The 24697-nt window shown below is 29.8% G+C and overlaps 1 protein-coding gene across 2 annotated transcripts in view; it reads right to left on the bottom strand.

The window, feature by feature from the left end:
• The window catches only part of fam184ab (family with sequence similarity 184 member Ab), a 231247-nt gene that overhangs the window by 113919 nt on the left and 92631 nt on the right, over positions 1-24697 (bottom strand). For both annotated transcript variants that reach the window (XM_073853210.1, XM_073853211.1), the window contains exons 10-11: positions 15992-16142; positions 2657-2869 (exon numbers count right to left, since the gene is read on the bottom strand). In XM_073853210.1, the coding sequence (XP_073709311.1) occupies positions 2657-2869; positions 15992-16142 (364 nt within the window). The remainder of the gene's footprint in view (positions 1-2656; positions 2870-15991; positions 16143-24697) is intronic.

The raw sequence follows: 24697 nt of genomic DNA, 5'->3' as shown, positions 1-24697 counted from the left end.
ACCGGATAAAGCAGACATTACAGCCTGTGACAGCAAGCGTTCAGCCATTCCTAACCCACAGACAGGAGAGCCGAGAGCGAGCAGGTTATTCCAGGATAGGGAGAAGAGAAGGACCTGAGAGATGTGCTGTGGGCAGGACTGGATCTGTGGCAGATCTGCCTCAACGTATCAGATCTACCGGGTGACAGAAAGAGGGTCTCGCGTGAGGGCAAACGGGGCTAACGGACAATTTCACCAGTGGACAAATAGGCTGAAAAGATTACGCTTAGCAATTGCTTGGCTGCCTCTGTACAAGAGCTTCAGCAGCAAATAGAAGTTGGAGTGAATGTGGTTTCGTGTAGTCAGACTGTTGACAATCACTATAAAGTCCTATCCACACTCCACAGAGTGAAAATGGATGCTCGCCAAGCAGCAGATACAAATAAAAAATGGCTTTGGAGAGCAAATAAAAAACATGCTACACACCAGTGGCCACTGAAACTGTACAAAGAAACTGTAAACAATATAATTGAACCCTGGCTGATGTAAAAAACACAAAACATTTCAAAACCATACAAACAGTCTGCTAAAAAACACTTGTGATCAGACCAAAACAGATTTTAGAAAATAATTCAAATGTCATTACATAAATACATTCATATATATATATATATATATATATATATATATATATATATATATATATATAACGTCATAAGGAAAAATGTATAAATTAAAGTTCAATCAAATAGGTTTATATGAATAAAAAATCACTTTTTTGTTTTGTTTTTATTTTATTATATTTTTTTAATTTGTTTTTGAATACTTCTATGCTAAAATGTTATTAATTATTTTATATAAAAATAATTTAATATACAAAATTATTTATTAGTATTTTGAATAAGCTTTTAGTTTTATATTTTAATGTTTATTTAATTTTTTGTTCAAGTCTTAGCAATTTTGTTGTTTTTTTAATCTTTTTTAATATTTCTATGCTAAAAATTTATACTAAAATAATTTAATATACAATAATTCATAATTTATATTTACATTTTAATTCAAGTCTTAGCAATTTTGTTGTTTATTTAGTTATTTTTATGCTAAAAATGTTACAAATTATCTTATACTAAAATAATTTAATATATAAAATTATTTTGAATGAGCTTTTCATTTATATTTAATTTTTATTAAAACTTTTCAAATAAAATTTCAAATCTTAGAAATTTAGTTTTTTTTTTACTTTTTAAAAATATTTCTAAAATGTTATTAATTATCTTATACTAAAATAATTTAATATACAAAAGTATTTATTAGTATTTTAAATTAGATTTTATTTTATATTTAATTTTATAAAAAAAAATTGTTCAAGCCTTAACCATTTTGTGTATCTTTTAAAAAAAATATTTCTATGCTAAAATGTTAACTTTTTTATGCTACAATAATTCAATATACAAAATGTTTTTTAGTATTTTTATTTAGTTAAATTTTAGTTAAAGTCTTAGCAATTTGGTTGTTTGTTTTTTAGTTTTTTTTTTTTATTTCTATGCTAAAATGGTATTAATTATATGATACTAAAATAATTTAATATACAAAAGTATTTATTAGTATTTTGAATTAGCTTTCAATTTTATATTTAATTTTTATTTTTACATTTTGGTTCAAGTTTCAGCAATTTTGTTATTTGTTATTTAGTTTTTTTCTTTTTAAAATATAGAAATATAAATAAATAAACTAAATAAATAAATAAAAGTCTTAACAATGTTGTTGTTAGTTATTTAGTTTTTACTTTTAATATAGAAATATAAAAAAAAAACGAAATAATCAACAAAATTGCTAAGACTTGAACAAAAATGTAAAAAAAGAGTATGAGATATTAAATTATTGTGAATAAATTATAAATATTATTATGATATTAGCAAAAATGTAAAATACAGTTTCTTGGCAAGGAAGGATTTTTAATTTAAGCTAATATAAATGTACAAATATATAAATACAAATAGATTCATGTTAATAATATACTTTTTTATTGTATTTTATTAAATAAAATTAAATAAAATACCGTATTGCACCAACAATGAACCATTAACCTTAAACAAACCTTGTCCTTCAATAAAGTAAATTAAATAAATAAATTAAAAAAAAAAAAATATATATATATATATATATATATATATTGTATTTTATTGTATTCTTTTATTTTATTAAATTCAATTACATAAAATACCGTATATTACCAACAATGAACCATTAACCTTACAACACCTTGTCCTTCAATAATATAAAATAAAATAACATAATATACATATATATGAGAATGTGAATAAATAAAGAACATAAAGAACAACCCTAATAATATTAATAGTACTAATTTATTAATAATGCAAGACAGTGAACACCATGTAATGTAATCTTTGTTCACTAAACCGATTTTCCATTTTATAATATAAACTGAAACTGTTACTAAAACAAACTAAAAAAATTGTGTAAAAAGCAGCATAGGTCAGCCGGTTGTCTGAAGCTGAGATAAGCGTGGATGTGGAACACAGAGTAATAAAAACTCAAATAACAGAGAGCCAAGAAGTGAAAGGATTAACTCAAGATAAGAGTGCATACACAGGTCAGAGCGGTCTCTCTCTCTGTGTGAGACAGGTGGGAGATTATGTTTTGTTGCTGTTACCTTGAGGTCATGCTGGCGGGCTTCCTGCATGTCCTGTATAGCGCAGCAGTGGGCTTCCTGCAGTCGCTGCTCCCTGCGCTGATGCTCCAGCTCCATTTCCTGCAGCTGCTGTCCCAGGTGCTCTCGCTCCTGACTGAACTGGGCCTGCAGCTGCTGCAGGGAATGCTGCGACTGGGAAAGCTGCATCTCCAGGCTCTGTTTCAGCAAGGAAATCTGCACACAGGAAGTAGGAGACGTTAGACAAAAAGAAAGCAAAATAAAATACCAACGAGCCATTAACTTTTAACAAACCTTATTCTGTGTTTAATCCAAGTTAAGATCAACTAATTTGTTGAATAATATTGATTCTCAAAAAAAAAAAACACCAAAATTTTCCTCTTGTCCTTCATTAAAATAAAATAAAATAAAATAATACTGATCATCTTGAAAGTTGTTTTCCTCTTATTCTTCATTAAAATAAAATAAAATAAAATAAAATACCAACAATGCACCATTAACCTTAAACAAACCTTATTCTGTGTTTAATCCAAGTTAAACTCAACTAAATTTGTGGAATAATATGTGACCCTGGACCACAAAACCAGTCTTAAGTCGCTGGGGTATATTTGTAGCAATAGCCAAAAATACATAGTATGGGTCAAAATTATTGATTTTTCTTTTATGCCAAAAATCATCAGGAAATTAAGTACAGATCATGTTCCATGAAGATTTTTTGTAAAATTCCTACTGTAAACCTATCAAAATGTAATTTTTGATTAGTAATATGCATTGTTAAGAACTTAATTTGGACAACTTTAAAGGTGATTTTCTCAGTATTTTGATTTTTTGCACCCTTAGATTTCAGATTTTCAAATAGATGTATCTCGGCCAAATATTGTCCTATCCTAACAAAGCATACATCAATAGAAAGCTTATTTGTTGAGCTTTCATATGATGTATATATCTCAGTTTTGTAAAATTTAACCTTATGACTGGTTTTGTGGTCCAGGGTCACATATTGATTGTCACAAAAAATGTATTTCCCTTTGTCCTTCCTTAAAATAAAATAACAAAAAATAAAATAAAATTGATCTTGATTTCCTGTTTTTCTTCAATAAAAGAAAAATAAATGAAAAATAAATAAAATAAAATAATATCGATAGTCTCAAAAGTTGATTTCCTCTTGTTCTTCCTTTAAAAATAAAACAAAATAAAATAAAATATCAACAATTAACCTTAAATAAAACTTCATCTGTGTTTAATACAAGTTAAGTTTAACAAAATTTGTAGAATAATATTGTCTCAAAAGTTGATTTCCTGTTATAAAATAAATAATAAATAATGATTTTCCTGTTAATAAAATACAATAAAATAAATAAATAACATTACCATTTCAAAAGTTGATTTCCTCTTGCACCTCATTAAAAAAAAAAAAAATGATAAAATAAAATAAAATTGATCGCCTCAAAAGTTGATTTTCTTCTTGCTCTGCATTAAAATAAAATAAAATAAATAAAATAAAATAATGAACCATTAACCTAAAACGAACCTTATTCTGGGTTTAATCCAAGTTAAGATCAACTAAATTTGTGGAATAATATTGATCATCTTAAAAATCAATTTCAAATTGTCCTTCTTTAAAATAAAATAAAATACAAACAATGAACCATTAACCTTAAACAAACCTTATTCTGTTTAATCCAAGTTAATTCATATTTAATCCATCTATGTCCTGTTGTTCTTCATTAAAATTCAAAATAAAATAAAAAAATAACATAACATAAATAAAATAAAACTGATAGTCTCAAAAGTTGATTTCCTTTTGTTCTTCAATGAAATGAAATGAAATAAAATAAAATTGATCGACTCAAAAATTGATTTCTTCTTGTCCTTCATTAAAATAAAATACAATAAATAATCCACAAAAAGTTTATTATAAATAAAACTTAAAAAAACTTAAGGCCTAACTGAAATATTATATATTAACATATAAATATCAGATGAAAAACAAAAAAAGAATTAGAAATGTTGCCTTGACATCTAACTAAAATAAGTTCAGGTTAAAGCACTAAAATTACTTACTGAAAATAAATAAAACTTAAAACTTAACTTAAAAATAAATAAATAAACCCTTAAAAATATAAAAACAAAAGCTAATTAAAAATATTTTTAAAACGTAACAGTATATAAATAATACAATAACACTCATAACAACCACTTGCCATAAGCAATAAATTTACTGAAAATTGTTACTGATTCACAATAAAAATGATTTAAACATTTACAGCTCAAAAAATATGTTTTAACAGAAAACTTGACAAAAAAAAAAAAAGAAGTGCTTTCATAAAATTGTAAGATCGACATTAATACACAATCCTCCAATTCACTTTCATTGAAAGTTTCCTTAGTATACAGTAATTTATTTTTCCATATTTTCTTTTTTTGAGGGATGCATCTTAATTATTTTTGTGGTAATCAACATTATGCCATATAAGCAGTCAATTAAGCTTAGCGTATATTGTACGACTTAGCTTAACTCTGTAAAACATGCTCCTTATGTAGACTTCAAGAAGATATGCAAGAAAAATGCATTCATTTTCATGGCCATTTCGACAAACTGTTATCAGGCTTGTGTGTGCAAACACATTGTCTGTAGTCTTCCTCTGTGAATAGAGCCGTGAGTTGAGTATGTGGGTGTGAATTTGTGTCTAGCAGCCATGTCTACAAGGACTGAATGAGGACTCGGTTTGGGCCAAGGTGAGAAGTCAGACGTTGGCGCCAGATCTGCTCTTCTCACACCAATCGATATGTTAGAACTGGAGGTTTCAGTCGCTTCGGCCCACTCGTTGGCCTGCTAGCCTCATTAGAGCAATCGCTTATGACTGGAGGGTCACAGGAAGAGAGTTTTTCTGTCGTACCAGCCAACAATCTCAGACATGTGAAGGCAATAAAGCGATGCTGCGCTTGTCGTCGCATCAGCGAATAATTTAATTTTCAACCCGGCTGGAAATGGTTCCAATATGCCGGGATATCACTGCTCATATCCAAGCCCAAGCGCTGCTGACGCTAACAAAAAGATGAACGCAAGTCGTCATGTTAAAACTAGATTTTTACTTTCCAGGAAATTGTGAAAAGTGCTTGCTAGGGAAAAACTTGAAGCCATAACTTTAGTCGTCGAAAAAACCTACAGCAGGTCTCTATGATTTTCTAATGCTGAATCATGTTAGGGGCCCCCAGGGGCCACAAAAGAGGACATTTATACATTGCTTTTAGAAAGTCTTGTTGCAAGATATATGCCATCTGTCCTCTTTTCTTTTGTCCATCCAGGCAAACCAGGAGAAAAAACATGCCATTGATGCATATACATTTTTATTTAATTTAGTTTTTATATTGGTTGTTTTATTCATTTTTAAAAACAAACAAACAAATAAGCAAAACTGATTAAGATTGTATATAAATATATATACACTATGTCACAAAAGTGAGTGCACCCCTCACATGTCAGCAACCATTTTAGTATATCTTCTCAAGGGACGATACTATTGAGTAGTCAGTGTGCAGCTTGTATAGCAGTATAGATTTATTGTCCCCTGAAAATTACTCAACATACAGCTATTATTGTCAAAATAGCTGGCAACAAAAGTGAGTACACCCTAAGTGAACTTGTCCAAAGTGTCAATATATTGTGTTAGCGCCATTGTTATCTGGCACTGCCTTAATCATCCTGGGCATGGAATTGACCAGAGCTGCACAGGTTGTTGCTGGGATCCTCTTCCACTCCTCACGGAAATGCTGGACGTTAGACACATGGTGCTTCTCCACCTTCCGCTTGAGGATGCCCCACAGGTGCTTCATAGGGTTCAGGTCTGGAGACATACTTGGCCACCCCATCACCTTCACCTTCAGCTTCCTCAGCAAAGCAATTATCAACTTGGCGGTGTGTTTGGGGTTGTTGTCATGTTGGAAAACTGCCGTTCTGCATAGTTTCTGGAGGGAAAGCATCATGTTCCTCTAGAATGTACAGTACATAATGTAATCCATGTTTCCCTCAATGAACTGCAGCTCCCCAGTACCAGCAGCACTCATGCAGCCCCAGACCATGATGCTGTAGTCAAGACACAATTTTCTTGGTACTCCTCACCAGGGCATCGCCACACATGCTGGACACCATCTGAGCCAAACAAGTTTATCTTGTAGTCTCATCAGACCACAGGACATGGTTCCAGTAATTCATGCTCTTGGACAGGTTGTCTTCAGCAAACTGTTTGCAGGCTTTCTTGTGAGCCAGCTTCAGATGAGGCTTCTTCTGGGACTACGCCTATGCAAACCAACTTGTTGCAGTGTGCGGCGTTTGGTCTGAGCACTGACAAGCTGACCTTCTACTTCTGTAACCTTTAAATTAATCTGCATCTGTTTTCTGAAGCCAGGTTTTGCACCTAACGCACAGAACGAGTGCTCAGCTTCGTTGATCGACCCTTGCAAGGCCTGCTCCGAATGGAACCCATCTTGGAAAACCTCTGTATGACCCTGACCACTGTAGTGTAACTCGGTTTCAGGGTGTTACTGAACCTCTAATAGCCTTGGCCATCTTTGTGGAGAGCAACAATTCTAATTCTCAAATCCTCAGAGAGTTATTTGCCGTGAGATGCCATGTTGAACATCCAATGGTCAGTATGAGAGGATTGTACTTAAAGCATCAATTTTTTTTTAACTGCTCTAATACAAGGTACACAAGTTTGTATGGTCCTGTCAAGCAGACAAAAACATAAACATGATGAATAGGACATCTATCTATCTATCTATCTATCTATCTATCTATCTATTAGGGATGTCACAATACTCAATATAATATCGAACCGTTCGGTACGACATCCACGGTTCAATACGCGCTTGTGAATTGCGGTTTTTCGGTTTTGCATCTAAATATCTTCCTTCCTTTTATTTCTCTCGGAATTTGCTGTATGTTTGCCCACGATTTCATGTGCTGAAATGAGAAAGCGCTTCCCCTCTTATATTTGAAAAAAAATAACGCAACATGCAGAGCATCTTCCATTCTAATGACATGCAATGATAAGCCTTTCTAAACCTGTTGTCCAACAAAAGTTATAAAAACAAATTACAAAAACATTATAACTTGTTTTTAATTCACAACATCAGTCGAGTGTTTCTTTCTCGAAACTTCCTTATGTTGTGATCTGATGTGGATTCTCATCACAGAATGAGGCAGACGATAAATTCTATACTCATATATTCAATGTATGTCGATTAGCAATGGCTTATGAAAATACCCGAGATGGCTTGAAGAACACAGATAAACCATATATTATTGCAGACGAGTGTTTATTGTCCTTAGATTTCATCATTCAAAACATTTACCGTTATATCTTGCTTTTAATAAGTTACAGCAATAGCGATGCTTTTATCCATTTTAGAGAAGCTGGAACGGAACGTTATTAGCGCTACTTCTTTGATGCATGTGTTTTCGTTTTTTTTTTGCACAAGGGCGCCCTCTGGCATCCAGTATGAATGAAACCCATTATATTTTGCGTAAAAATCAAAGAAATTATACCTCTCTCAAAAGAAAAATTAAACAGACACATACTAAACCACACTTTATCTAGTGTGCAGAGGTTTACAGGAGTATTTTGTTAATTTGTTCCAAAAAAAAAACCACACTGAAGTGTCAAGATATCAGAACCGAACCGATCCGAAAACCGTGGTTAAAAACCGAGGTACGTATTGAACCGTGGACTAACTGTATTGTTGCATCTCTACTATCTATCTATCTATCTATCTATCGAAAAATTGTTTGAAATTATTTACAAACAACTAAATAAATAAACATTTAGAAGGTCTGGTCTCAAGATCGCTCTCTCTGATCCTTCTGACCTCTTTGGAATACCAGTTTTTTTATTTATTTTTTTATTTTTTATCCTACCAGGCAAACCAGGGGGGGAATATGGGAAACATTTTTTTAAATGTAATATATTTTATTATAATATAGTTGGATATAAGGCAATATTTAGTTTTGGCCCATAACCCTCAAGCAAGATTGATTTTTGCCACTTTATCTTGAACTTCTTAAACACAAACGTCTTAAATGCACATCTGGTCAGATGAAAACAGATTATCAGCTTGAAATATATTTTTTTTTTTTCTATTTTCTAAATGCACATTCCTATTGTGAACTATTAATCTGTGTATTTGTTTCATTGTTTTATATTTCTCTTACCCACATTTAAACCATTTCATAACAGTGAAATGACAGACTTCTTTCTGGTGACGTAAACAAAATAAAATAAAACCTAAATAGTAATATAAAAATTGTGTAAAAAAATGACAAAAGCAAACATCAAAATACTAAAAATTGGCCACAAACTTGCATTTAGACCTGCTAGGAACAAAATCCGAACTAAAACTACACTGAAAAAAAATATATATATATTGGTGTAGAAACAATTTTCACTCAGGAATTGCTAGTAAGTTTCACTTACTTTACTTCAATAAAATAAAAATAATAAAATTAAATTAAATAACCCGGTTTATATTACCTTTTTTCCTGTTTTGACTTGGATGTAAGACACAATATGTAAGAATAGATTTGTCGCTACTTACATTTCATTGTGTCTTTAAGATACATATTTTTTATAAAATATTAACACACTTCATTTCAGAAAGCTGCACTGTTTGAAGCATCATTCATGTCTGTAGCATAAATTTGGGTGTGACAAAAGTTGCTCTGGAACCAGAACAGCAACAACACATAATCATATTTGATTGATTTTCCTCAGCAAGCACCACTAAAAATAACGTGAAGAGATAAGCCTCGCATGGAGGTCTCGTGTTTTTTTCTGATTCATCTAGTGCACTGGAGAGTGCTGATGGGTGAGGCTGAGGACGTTTCTGCAGTGGCTGTAATCGCTTCTCCAACAAGCTGTACAGATCTACCGTTGCAGCAAGACTTGCTCTGACACATTTAGAGCTCTGAGAAAGAAAGAGGTCTCGGCTGCCTGCCAAACACTCAACAACACATATACAAGTAAATAAAACAACAAAGTTCATGAAGATGAAAGGAGACAAATTAATGAACTTGAAAATGACAAAAAGGGCTTCCATAAAGCTGCTGTGTTGGGGGTAATGTGTTGCAAGCAATGTTTTATTTTTTTAGAAGATCCAAGATTTTGGTTTTAAAAACTGTCAAAATGTGAGAAAAACTAAATCCGAATCCATTTGAGCTAATTATTTGGAGTGGAAAAATGAACTCAGTTTGAACGCTGACAAAGTAGCAGTTTTCTGGCCTTTCCGTCTTTTTTTTTATTTTTTATAAAACTATTCAAATTAAAACCTCTAAAAAATAAAATGTTTTATAACATTTGGGTGCATGAAAGACTTCATAACAATTAGGTGTGTGAAATATTGTCTCCTGAGATCTGCCATTAAAAGTATGCAAAGTAAGTTGGCACAAATCACTTGTTCACAGCAAAAAATAGCATTTCTAATATAAAAACTGTCGGCAAGCCAAATATCGCACTCCCACTATGGAGAACGGAGCCAGCTGAAGTGAGAAAAGTAAATAATGAAAAGGTATTTTCCATATAAAGTATTGAGAAACACAATATTGTAACTCATTACATTTTCCTAAAAGTGAGCAGTGACAGATCCAAAAAAAAAAAAAAATAAAAAAAAAAAAAATAAAAAAAAAAAAATAAAAATATATATATATAATAGTATATATATATTTATATATAAATATATAATACTTTTGTATTTTAAATTCTTTTTTAGTTTAAAAATAAAATATAGTTTAAATAAAATAAAATAAAAATACTAATTTTGAAAATAATAACTGGAATGTTATGTGTCATAATAAAAGACATGGACTACAAAAAATTGTGCTTGTTAAATTTTACAAAATAATTAAATTCAAAATAAATAAATAAATATACTTAATAATATAAACAAATAAAATGTAACAATTAAATTATAATAATAAATAAATAAATAAAAATACGGTTACATTTCCCTAAAATCAATATTTTTTTTTACAATAAACGGTGCTTGTTAAATAAAAATAAATAAATAAATAAAAATAGAATTAGTAACATAAATGTAAATACAATTAAACACATTATTGCAACTCTTTATATATATATATATATATATATATATATATATATATATAATATTTGTAATTATTTTTTATAATTAAATAAAAAAGACTAAAATTAAATTAAATAATACAAAAACTAAAAGACATGGACTAACATGAACAACTATATTTCTACAAGAAATGGTGCTTATCTGCTACATGAAACTTGCGACCATATTGCTAAGATTACTCTTACTGGCTCAATTCAAAAGAGCCCGTTTCTGAGTCTTTTATTCTTATCTCTAGATGTTGTCTGGGTCCCTCCTTCAAGTGAAGCAAAACCCCACAAGATCGAATGCTTAGAAATGTAATAGCACACCTCTTCTTAATGCACCTCACAAGGCATCAATAACGTGCACAGCTTAAACGGTGCTGAAAGAGTTATGCTCTATCCTCAGAAAAAAACCTTAGCAATACTTGCCTGAGGTCTCTTGCGGTTTTAAGTGGATTTTGAATAGAAAGTTGCATAAGGTTTCAAACAGAGAGTTTGAAATGCCTCCATTTTTTAGCCCCTTTTATTTATTCCATCAGTAATATTTTGTTTCTGTATTCCAGACGAGGACAAATAGACCATGGGAAAAGGCTGAACTGCTGGCTTTTGTCATAATCTTGTGATTAAAGCAGAAAATTATCATTATGGGCATCTAGAGAATTTGTGATTGGCGAGTTTAAATGCAAATCTACTGATTTGTAAGTTACAATGCGTCCTTGATTATTATATAGAGATAAAGACCATATGAGATAAATGAAATGGTGTAATATCAGCAATACAAATGATGGTAGTGCATTTCGTAGAAATGATTACTGACTAGGACAAATCCCAAATTGCATATTATTCATTCAATATCAAATACAAGATTAGTTTTACTGCACTCTATTGAAAAATCAATGACAATAGTCATAGGTGTACGTGTTTGGCATACTATTTCCAGTGTATTTTCTAAATAATTTTTGATAATAACTTGCACATTTCTCTCACTGATCCAAAGTATAGAAAAACTGTAAAAAGAAAAAAAAACTATTTTTAGTATTTAAAATAACTGTTTTCTATTTAAATATATTTTTAAATAACTGTTTTCTATTTAAATATATTTTTAAATGTAATTTATTCCTGTGATTTCAAAGCTGAATTTTTAGCTTCACTATGATCCTTCAGAAATCATTCTAATATTCTGATTTAATGCTCAAAAAAAATGTATTATTATTATTATGTTGAAAACAGCGGAGTAGAATTTCTCTGATGAATAGAAAGTTCAGAAGAACAGCATTTATCTGAAATAGAAATCATTTGTAACATTACAAATGCCTTTATCATCACTTTTGGTCAATTTAAAACATCCTTGATAAACAAAATTAAAATGATAAAAAAATATATGTTTTTTAATAATAAAAAAATAAATTTATTTAAGAAATGTACACAACTGTTTTAAATATAGATAATGTAATAGTAATAATAATAAATGTTATTTGAACAGCAAATCAGAATATTAGAATGATTTCTGAAGGATCATGTGACACTAAAGACTGAAGTAATGATGCAAAAAATTCAGCTTTGAAATCACAGGAATAAATTTTAAAACATATTTAAATAGAAAGCGGTTCTTTTAAATAGTAAAACTATTTCATAATATTACTGCTTTTGCTGTACTTTGGATCAAATAACTGCAGGCTTGGTGAGCAGAAGAGACTTTTTTGAAAAACATTAAAAATCTTACCGTTCCTGAACTTTTGACTGGTAGTGTATGAGGCTTTGTGTACAAAACCCAATCATCAACTGTACCTCCATTCAAAATTAATGAACAAGCTGTAAACGAATATGGTAAAATGACTTTCTTACATAATTTTTGGTTTCAGGGTCATACTTTTATTTAGAATAAATCTAATCATGCACTGCTGTAAATAGTTTCTCTCTTTAAAAGCTGCATATGATTTTGTATTTTCGGAGCTGATTTGATTACAAATCTGAACTCTGTGGTTATAGTATAAATGCAATAGTAACTCAAAGCCAGCAGATATGAATGTTCAGCATATGAAAAATGCACAGAGGGGAACCCAAGGATGCATCTGCAATTTCTGGTAATATTAAAGTGCGGATGAGCGGTGGATTTTCAACTACGGTTGTATTTCACTGATGCTTTTATTTGTTTAAAAAGTGTCTTTGGGGTTTGCAGTTTATTAAAGCATGTATTCCCCATATTGACTTGTTTGTCTGGTATACTGTGAGCTTACATGTAGTCTTCTGCTACTGTTAAGATGAACTGTGCAGTTTCTTGGCCACAGGCTTCAACAAACAGAACATTTAGTCACTTATACTCACCAAGGTTGCATTTGATTGAAAAATCAGTAAACATTTAAAATAATAATTTTTATTTGAACAAATTTGAAAATGTAATGTATTCCTGTGATGCAAAGCTGAATTTTCAGGATCATTACTTGCCTTCAGTGTCACGTGATCTTTAAGAAATCATTCTAATATGCTGATTTGGCACTCAATAAATGTTTCTTATTATGATCAATGTTGAAAACAGTTGTGAAAACAGCTGTGAAACAGAAAAGTTTTGTAACATTATAAAAGTCTCTTCTGCTCACCAAGGCTGCATTTATTTGATCCAAAATACAGCAAAAACATTAATATTGTGAAATATTTTTTTTTACTATTTAAAATAACTGATTTCTTTTTTAATATATTTAAAAATGTAATTTATTCCTTCGATCAAAGCTGAATTTTCAGCATCATTACTCTAGTCTTCAGTGTCACATGATCCTTCAGAATTTTTGATTAATAAAAAGATCCAAAGACCAGCATTTATCAGAAATATTTTTATACCCTATACCATTCAAAAGTTTTTATTAAGTAAAGATGCTTTAAATGGTTCAAAAGTGATGATAAAGACATTTATAAAGTTTCAAACATTTCAAAATATATTCAAATAGAAAACAGTTATTTCAAATAGTAAAAATATTTCAAAATTATACTGTTTTTACTGAACTGAATCAAATAAATGCAGACTTGGTGAGCAGAACAGACTTAAAAACAAAAGACACACACATTAAAAATCGTATTGCCCAAAAACGTTTGACTGGTAGTGTATAAAATGAATGAACAATGACATAATTTAACTGTCATGATTAATTAACAAATTACAAAAAAAAAAAAAAAAAAAAATCCAAATACTGATGAAAAAAAAAATCAATTTGAGTTAATATTGATTATTTTGGATATATATCAGGTACAGTGCATGCCCAACTTATGCTGTAAAATATACAGAAGCAAAGTTTTCTTACTTGGCTTATATTGAAATCCTTCAACATTTTTCTTTTCAATCTAAAGACTAAACAGTCTTGTGATGTCGGTGCTTGTAATGATTTTTGTGTCTTTCTCGGACAGTTCTAAATGCTTTCACACTGCCCACATGTTTGCTGCATTAATGCATCCTCTATTTGATTGCGTCACATTATTGTTCTGTATAATTTTTTCGGCCTTTTCACTTATTTGGCTGAACACTGAAAGAGCCTTTTTTTTGCTATATTCGGCCGAATAATTTAGGTTGCTGAACATTTGGTGCATCCCTAATATTTTTTTTTTACAAAAACGCATCGATTCACTACAGGAGGCCTGGACCACAAAACCAGTCATAAAGTTACATTTTACAAAACTGAGATGTATACATCACATGAAAGCTCAATAAATAAGCTTTCTATTGATGTATGGTTTGTTAGGATAGGACAATATTTGGCCGAGATACATCTATTTGAAAATCTGAAATCTGAGGGTGCAAAAAAATCAAAATACTGAGAAAATCACCTTTAAAGTTGTCCAAATTAAGTTCTTAATGCATATTACTAATCAAAAATTACATTTTGATATATTTATAGTAGGAATTTTACAAAAAAATGTTCATGGAACATGATCTTTACTTAATTTCCTAATGATTTTTGGCATAAAAGAAAAATCAATAATTTTGACACATGCAATGTATTTTTGGCTATTGCTACACTGTAAAAAAAACTGTAAAAATGCTACGGTAAAAACCTGTGAAATGGTTAACGGTAAGTTCCCCTTCTATATACGGTGAAAAACTGTGTTGGACATTGCATTTAATTTTACGGTAGTATACCGTTTTTGGAAGTGAAAAAGAACGTAAAATTTACAGTGAAATAACCGTAAATTGACATTCCCAGAATTCCCTGAATTTAATTTTTTTATTTGATGTTTTTTTTTTGTTTGTTGTTGAAATAACTTCATCTTAATTTTTTTCTTGGTAGTTTTGTACATTAGGGTTGTATGTTACATCTAATGTTGTTAAATTAATGTTTTTTGCATTATTTCAGTTTTATGTGTGTTACCATGATGGTGTTTAGTGTTTGTGTGAATGACACTGTGCACCTTCTATATATGTTATTATTTAAAACTTCCGTGCGATGAACTTTAGTTCATCATGTGATGTTGTCATCACCACCTGCTTTTGGTGGTTATCATTGTATTACAAAGGTACAAAACAGATTTCAGTGCTTCAAAAAGTTGGTACATTACCATTATATGAGTTACGGTTTTTAGTATGAAATTACGGTATTTACCTGTACATTTAAGTGAAAACCTTAAAATGTAAAACATTGCTACCGTATTTTTTACGGTAAAATTCTGGCAACCACAGCTGCCAGTTTTTTACCGTAAATTTTACGGATTTTTTTTTACAGTGTACAAATATACCCCAGTGACTTAAGACTGGTTTTGTGGTCCAGGGTCACATATGCACCTAGGATGCCTTGAGGGTGAGTAAATAATGGGCAAATTTTATTTTTTGGGTGAACTAACCCTTTTAAGAGGAGATTTTCTTGCTTTTCTTGAACTGAGACTAAACAGCACCAACATGGCATTTATTGTTTGAAAACTGTGATAAAACGGACAGAATTTGACATCTGAGACTTTCATATCAAATGTAACAAAGCACATTATTACGACTTATTGCGATTTATTTGATGATAGTCGCACTGCAATGTTTCGTTCATTAACTGAAAACAGTCTAGACTAATCAATTCTTGGGATTTTAGAATCAATATTGTGTCGTAAAAATGAGAATCGACTAAAATCGATTTGAAATGTATCAATTTCTCAGTTGATTTACAAATTTAGCACAAATGAACCCCCACAGGTTGACTGCAGTGGTCTCAACATGAGAAATGTTTGCAGTGTTAGTATTTCTGACCTGCTCTAGAAGGTCCTCCACCTTCCTCTGCCAGCTCTCTCTGGCGGAGCACATCTCCTGATCTTTATTCTGTGCCAGCTGGGTGAGCGCTGACCTTTTATTCTCTTCATGGTCTTCACGCAGCTCCTCACGCAGTTTCTTACACTCTTGCCTGTGGAAACACACACACAAAAAACACACACTGACAATCGTACTGTTTTGGGCTTGTGCATAACATTTTGGCCGAGACCTTTTGATACATATCTGATAAAAACAAGACACAGTTGGCTTCTGCTGTTTCACATTTAAATATAAAAAACACATAAATAAAGCGCTCTACCAGGGTCAGTGGTCCGTTGATCATTAATGGCTGCTAAATGAGCCGGCCCCCCCTCACACGCTCCGCAGATCTATTAATGCACCTACATTTCTCTGCTCCACAGCAGTGGAGGTCACAGAAGAGGTTAACTGACACATTATGTGGTGTAATTGCAGGACGTCATGCAGCGCTGGTCTTAAATCAGTGATTATTAAGTCTGTGCTCAGAGCGTTCTAAAAATGCCTAAATAACTGTCAGCACGGAATACCTCTCACACTCAGAGACACTGTGAAACCTTTTAAAGGTGTGAAATTCGTCTTAATTGCTGCTTAAGAGAAAATGGAAGCTGTAATGAGAGTTTGGGCACCTTGAAAGCCGCCTGAGACCACAGCAATAAGCAGTGAGACTTTAATTGGATTTAAAAAAACAACAACAACAACACACATACTGATTTATATGTTCGTTAATGGTGGCAAAAATCTTTAATTGACAATACACTGCAGAACAGCATTTATTTACTAATCACTAATTTATTTACAATATAAATATGGTATTTTTATATGTTTTTTTTTATTAATTTATAAAATAAATTTTTTTTTGGTCTTTACAAGTTCAGTCTAAGAAATAAATGTTTTATTTTATTTTTGCATGCACTAGTTTATTTTAAGTGGTCAATCAGTGTGGGAAATACATGTGTAAAAAATAAATATAATATAATATAATATAATATAATATAATATAATATAATATAATATAATATAATATAATATAATATAATATAATATAATATAATATAATATAATATAATATCACATTTTTACCTTCACTGGTTCACTAGTTCTGTGTGAGAAATAAAATAATTATTTAATATATTTTACAATTTAATATATAGTATAATATACATATATAAAAATAAGAATTTCTGAGAAAGATTAAAGTAAATGGTCTGTCCATGTGGGCAATACATTTTTGAAAATACAAAAATAAAATATAACATAATATAATATACATTTTTTTATGTATAAAATGTAATATTTGCATCACATTTTTCCTTCACTAATTCAGTTAGAGAAATAAAATTATTATTTATATAATATAAAGAATATATAATAATATAAATAATAATTAAAATATAAATATATAATAATAATATATAAATAATACAATATAATTTAATTACATAAATATAAATTACAAATGTAAATATAAATAATTTATTTTACATTTTTTAACATCTTATTTTATTTTTGCCTGATGATTTTTACAAATACAAATAATATAAGAATTTGTGAAAAATATTTCATTGAAATTCAGTATAAAATAGATGAAACACAAAACTCTGCATAAACAATGTTAATATAAATTTACATAAAAATACAAAAAAAATACAATAAAATTATGCAAATACAGATTACAAATTTATTAAGTGTAAAAGTGTTTTAAGTGTAAAAGGGAAAATGTATATCTGAAAAATTACCTTTTTATTATTTTTTATTTATTTATTTATTTATTTTACATTTCATTTTATTTTTGCCTCTACTAGTTCATTTTAAAAGGTCCATCAGTGTGGGAAATTAATTTAAATAATATAATATAATATAATATAATATAATATAATATAATATAATATAATATAATATAATATAATATAATATAATATAATATAATATAAAAAATAGTTCATAAAAGCATACATTATTCATAATTATGTAAAAATATAAAACAGTTTTAGACTGCACCAGAGAATAACTTCCAAAATGATTTAATGTCACTTAACTACAGTCGTGGCCAAAAGTTTTGAGAATGACACAAATATTAGTTTTCACAAAGTTTGCTGCTAAACTGCTTTTAGATCTTTGTTTCAGTTGTTTTTGTGATGTACTGAAATATAATTACAAGCACTTCATACGTTTCAAAGGCTTTTATCGACAATTACATGACATTTATGCAAAGAGTCAGTATTTGCAGTGTTGGCCCTTCTTTTTCAAGACCTCTGCAATTCGACTGGGCATGCTCTCAATCAACTTCTGGGCCAAATCCTGACTGATAGCAACCAATTCTTTCATAATCATTTCTTGGAGTTTGTCAGAATTAGTGGGTTTTTGTTTGTCCACCCGCCTCTTGAGGATTGACCACAAGTTCTCAATGGGATTAAGATCTGGGGAGTTTCCAGGCCATGGACCCAAAATGTCAACGTTTTGGTCCCCGAGCCACTTTGTTATCACTTTTGCCTTATGGCACGGTGCTCCATCGTGCTGGAAAATGCATTGTTCTTCACCAAACTGTTGTTGGATTGTTGGAAGAAGTTGCTGTTGGAGGGTGTTTTGGTACCATTCTTTATTCATGGCTGTGTTTTTGGGCAAAATTGTGAGTGAGCCCACTCCCTTGGATGAGAAGCAACCCCACACATGAATGGTCTCAGGATGCTTTACTGTTGGCATGACACAGGACTGATGGTAGCGCTCACTTTTTCTTCTCCGGACAAGCCTTTTCCCAGATGCCCCAAACAATCGGAAAGAGGCTTTATCGGAGAATATGACTTTGCCCCAGTCCTCAGCAGTCCATTCGCCATACTTTTTGCAGAAGATCAATCTGTCCCTGATGTTTTTTTTTGGACAGAAGTGGCTTCTTTGCTGCCCTTCTTGACACCAGGCCATCTTCCAAAAGTCTTGGCCTCACTGTGCGTGCGGATGCGCTCACACCTGCCTGCTGCCATTCCTGAGCAAGCTCTGCACTGGTGGCACTCCGATCCCGCAGCTGAATCCTCTTTAGGAGACGATCCTGGTGCTTGCTGGACTTTCTTGGACGCCCTGAAGCCTTCTTAACAAGAATTGAACCTCTTTCCTTGAAGTTCTTGATGATCCTATAAATTGTTGATTTAGGTGCGATCTTAGTAGCCGCAATATCCTTGCCTGTGAAGCCATTTTTATGCAACGCAATGATGGCTGCACGCGTTTCTTTGCAGGTCACCATGGTTAACAATGGAAGAACAATGATTTCAAGCATCACCCTCCTTTTAACATGTCAAGTCTGCCATTCTAACCCAATCAGCCTGACATAATGATCTCCAGCCTTGTGCTCATCAACATTCTCACCTGAGTTAACAAGACGATTACTGAAATGATCTCAGCAGGTCCTTTATTGACAGCAATGAAATGCAGTGGAACGTTTTTTTCGGGATTAAGTTAATTTTCATGGCAAAGAAGGACTATGCAATTCATCTGACCACTCTTCATACCATTCTGGAGTATATGCAAATTGCTATTATAAAGACTTAAGCAGCAACTTTTCCAATTTGCAATATTTATGTAATTCTCAAAACTTTTGGCCACGACTGTATATTCAAAACAGTATTCTGGAATTCATTCTGAAAAATTCAGGGGGCAAATTATACCACCCAAAGCATGGATTATATATCAAATAAACAGACAAAAGGCTAAATTTCAAGACAAAAAGGTTGGAGATATGGCCAAGTAGATACACGTTTCTTGAGCTGCATGTTCAAATCCAGCCTCGTCTCCAAACCCATTACACCTCTTTCTTCCAAACAATTCAGAGTAACTGAAAAGAGTTTTCAGACATCTTGGGAATTGTTAATGCAGTTTTGTCTCTAAAATTACAGCAACTGCCTCGTCCACTCATGGTGTGCATTACAAGAAGAGCTACTAAATTAACCAGCACTTGCTGCTGAGCATAAGTTGCTTTATTTGGCTTTATCACCTTTATAAACTCTTACTGGGAGTCCATTTGTCTTCATAAACGAACTCAGTGCAAAGCTGTCAGTCCAGCAAACAAAACTGACATAAACAGTTTTGATTTGTTGCATTCGGCACACACACGTTAGCGACATCCAGACGGTGCTGCCTCGAAGGGGAGGATCCATCTGGAGTTTTTATGAACTTGATTGTGCACTGCAGCTGTGAGTGTAATTGTTCAACACAAATTCAAGAGCTGATAAAGAAATGCAAGAGCCTGTGTCTGACAGATTGGCACGGTGATGAACAAACACTCTTGCAACACTTGAAACACAAAGTTTGTCAGACAGTTGTTCTCTGATGATGCCTGAATATCATTTTCAGCATTGAATGGAAGGATTAGTCTGAGGAAGCCCTTGTCTATAGGCTAACTTCATATTCTCCTACATGCTAAAACATATTTCTTTCTTAAATATTTTTACTTCCACTAATTACAATGTTTAATCCAGTTTTGTTATTGATAACTAAAATGAAAATTAAAACTATTAAAATAGTTTTTGTTAATTGAAATATAGCAGAAATTAAATAAATATAGAACATAAATAAGACAAAAGAGATGAAAATTGAAACAAAAATGTGAAATGCCTTGGCAACTAGCGGAAGTAAAATAGGTTAAATTTGAAGTACTAAAAATACTAAAACTAATATTGAAATAAAAATATAGATATTTACAAATGGATTTATATTATATGTACATACACACACACACACACACACACACACACACATATGTTAAATAATTGTATCGTCAAAATGAAAATAATGTAAATTCACAAATAGATTTATATTAATAATATTTAAATAAATAAATAAATAAATGAAAAAATATTATTAATAATATAATATAATATAATATAATATAGTGTTTTTTAAATGTATATTAATAGTTTTATATATTTGTCATTTTGTGTCATATGTGTCATTTTAGTAGTATTTATATACCATTAAATTTGTTTTTCTCCATAAAATGTGGAATAACTGGAATTAGCTTTTTTATATATATTTTTTAGTTTCATGTGATTTTTGTTAGTATAATATAATATAAAACAATACAATACAATACAATACAATACAATACAATATAATATAATATAATATAATATAATATAATAATATATAATATAATAATATTTTTTTAAAATGTATATTAATAGTTTTATATATATTGGTGTCATTTTAGTATTATTTATATACCATTACATTTTTTTCCTCTTCATTTTTAGTTTTATGTGATTTTTGTTAGTATATAATATAATGTAATGTAATGTAATATAATATAATATATTTTCTAAATGTCTATCAATAGTTTTATATATATATATTGGTTTAATTTTAGTATTATTTATATAATATTAAAGTTTTTTTCCATAAAATGTGGAATTAGCTTTTATTTTTTTTTTATATATTTTTTTGTTTTATGTGATTTTTATTAGTATATAATATAATATAATATTTTATAAATGTATATTAATAGTTTTATATATATTGGTGTCATTTTAGTATTATTTATATACCATTAAAGTTTTATTATATATATGTATATATATATACACACACACACACATATGTTGAATAATTGTATCGTCAAAATGAAAATAATGTAAATTCAAAAATATATAAATATATCTATATATAATATAATATAATATAATATAATATGTTTTTTTTTATATTTTTTTGTTTTATGTGATTTTTGTTAGTATATAATATTTTATAAATGTATATTAATAGTTTTATATATATTGGTGTCATTTTAGTATTATTTATATACCATTAAAGTTTTTTTTTCCACAAAATGTGGAATTAGCTTTTATTTTATTTTTTATATTTTTTAGTTTTATGTGATTTTTGTTAGTATATAATATAATATAATATAATGTAATGTAATATAATATTATATATTTCATAGATATATTATGTAGCAAAATATATATTAATAGTTTCTATATTTAGTAGTATTTTTTATAATATATTTATATTAATATATAATATAATTTTTATAATATATAATATTTTTAGTATTTTTTTTGTATTTTAATAGTATTTTAATATTTTCATTTTAGTTTGTTAATTCCAAGCTAATACCAAATTGTATGGAGAAAAAAAAATACTTCAACAGTATATAAATAATACTACAATGAGACCAGTGAGGTCTATAATTCCAGCAAAAAACTGTCCATTAGCATCCTTAGCAACCTGTTAGCATCGTATTACTCACCACATGGCATTTCTACAGTAAAATTCCTATTGTAAAACCAATCAAAGCAGTTATCCATGGACTAGACCTCTTTAATCTTTCATTAAATAATTCCTCAGCACAATAAATTATATTAGTTAAGAACCTTTGCAAATTGTGAACTTAAAAATCTAATTAGCTCCGGTGTGTGAAGCCATAGGAGCTCCTAGATATTCAAAACAAGGCATCTCTTGAAATATGAGTCTCTCGACCTAGATCCAACATCATTACCAGCACTTATTTTGAGCAATAACAAGCTCTACATTGGTCTACATTCTCCCAAAGAACAAGTTAAAGCCCAAATATCACGCTCCAGGGCACCACAGCACCATCCCGAACAAATGTTGTGGAAAATGAGCTAGCAAGGATGAAATCCAATAAATGTCTTGTTGATTTGTCATTTAAGCATGTTGAGTGTCTGCTTAGGGCCTATTCAACTTCAACCTATAGTTAGCTCCTTTTTAGCATTTTCGTAGGATGTTTTAATGGCAATTTGGTAACTTTGCGAAACTATGAGCACATAAACGAGCCATAATGTTCTTAAGGGGATAATTCAGGGTATCCAAACAGTTGCTGGTAGCCATTGATTTCCATGGAGAAAAATACTTTGTGAGTCAACTATTTGACTACCCACATTCTTTAAAATGGCTTCTTCTTTGTTCAGGAGAAGAGAGAAATTCATACAGGTTTGGAACAACTTAAGGGTTAGCAAATGATGACAGATTTTTCATTTTTGGGTGAACTATCCCATTAATGGGCTTTGTTTTAGTCCAATACCGCTCAGACTTCTACTAATGACCCATTTGTCTTATTTGAAGGCCCATGATATTAAACACTGTTTGTAAGCGATGCTAATGCATTAGGCAGGCAGGGCTTTCTGAGGCAGTGCCAAAACACTTACAGCTGTTGCGAACTGTATAGGGTATATAAGTCATCACATACACTAGCTTGGCAAAGAAGGAGAGAAAGTGCCTTGCTTGTTGACAAACCATTTAAATGGATAGTTCATCACAAATAAAAAAAAATAAAAAAATCTCCCTCGCGTCATAGAAATTATGGCCAGGATATCCTTAAAAATGTTAATTCTTACTTTGAACTTTGACATTGGAAATACTTTTTCCATAACTTTTTGTATAAAAGTTTTAACATCAACATCATTGACACAACTGCACAATTGTTGTAACTTTCAATAATACTTAACCCATAAAACAAAATTATAATAAATAATAAACAAACAAAAAAAAATTAACAAATGGATTTTTATTTTAAATTATAACTTAATTTAATGTTTAACATTATTTATAGTAATTTGCTCTTTTGCACAATTGTTAGACCTTGCATTCACACTTAAAAAATAAAAAAATAATAATGAAGACAGAAACAAAAGCAGTTATTATATTGTATATATATTTTTTATTTATTATATTTTTTGTTTTATGGGTTATAATAAATAATAAACAAAAATAATAACCTATAAAACTAAATTATTATAAATAATAACAGATACAAAAATAAACAAAGCTTAATTTAATTTAATTTTAAAAATTATTTACAATACAGTAATTTGCTCTTTTGTACAATTGTTAGACACTGCATTAACACTTAAAATATAATTATTAAAAATAAATAAATAAATAATTAAGATGGAAACAATGGCAGTTTTTAATAAATAAAAAAAACATTTAATCTGTGATTAATCTGTGTGGTATTATTTATTTATTTATTTATTTATTTATTTATTTATTTATTTATTTGTTTTACATTATACAGTTATTTATAATACGAATCTGGTTGTTTACATTAATAATGACTTTTTTAATGCAGCATTTTCCACAATTGCTGGACCTTGCAATAATGCTTAAAACATTTTGATTATTTTTATTTGTTTGTTTGTTATTTATTAATACTAATTTTTATTTATTTATTTTTATTTCGCTTTTTGGGGGGGGTTATAATAAATAATAAACATAAATAATAACCCATAAAACAAAATTATAATAAATAATTAACAAATAAAAAATAATTTAATTAATTTAATACAATTATTTAAAATACAGTCATTTGCTCTTTTGCACAATTGTTAGACCATGCATTAACGCTTAAAACATAATTTTTAAAACAAATCTTACATTATACAATTATTTAGAATTTGATTATTTACATTAATTACTTTTTTATTTGCTTTTTCTTCACAATTCTTGGACCTTGCAATAATGCTTAAAACATAATTATTAAAAATAAATAAATAACTAAATTATGAAGAAACAACCATGATAAAATGATAAAAATGCTTACAATTCAAACAGACAAACAATCAAAGATAGAGACAATGGGTTTAAAAAAAATTCCACTGGGGTTGAAATATTTTTTATGTGTGTTTATGTATTTTTAATAATTTAGTTTTATGAGGTTTAATT

The sequence above is a fragment of the Garra rufa genome, chromosome 13, assembly GCF_049309525.1.
Source record: "Garra rufa chromosome 13, GarRuf1.0, whole genome shotgun sequence".
In the NCBI taxonomy this organism is placed as follows: domain Eukaryota; kingdom Metazoa; phylum Chordata; class Actinopteri; order Cypriniformes; family Cyprinidae; genus Garra; species Garra rufa.
This window is presented reverse-complemented; position numbering and strand designations above follow the sequence as displayed.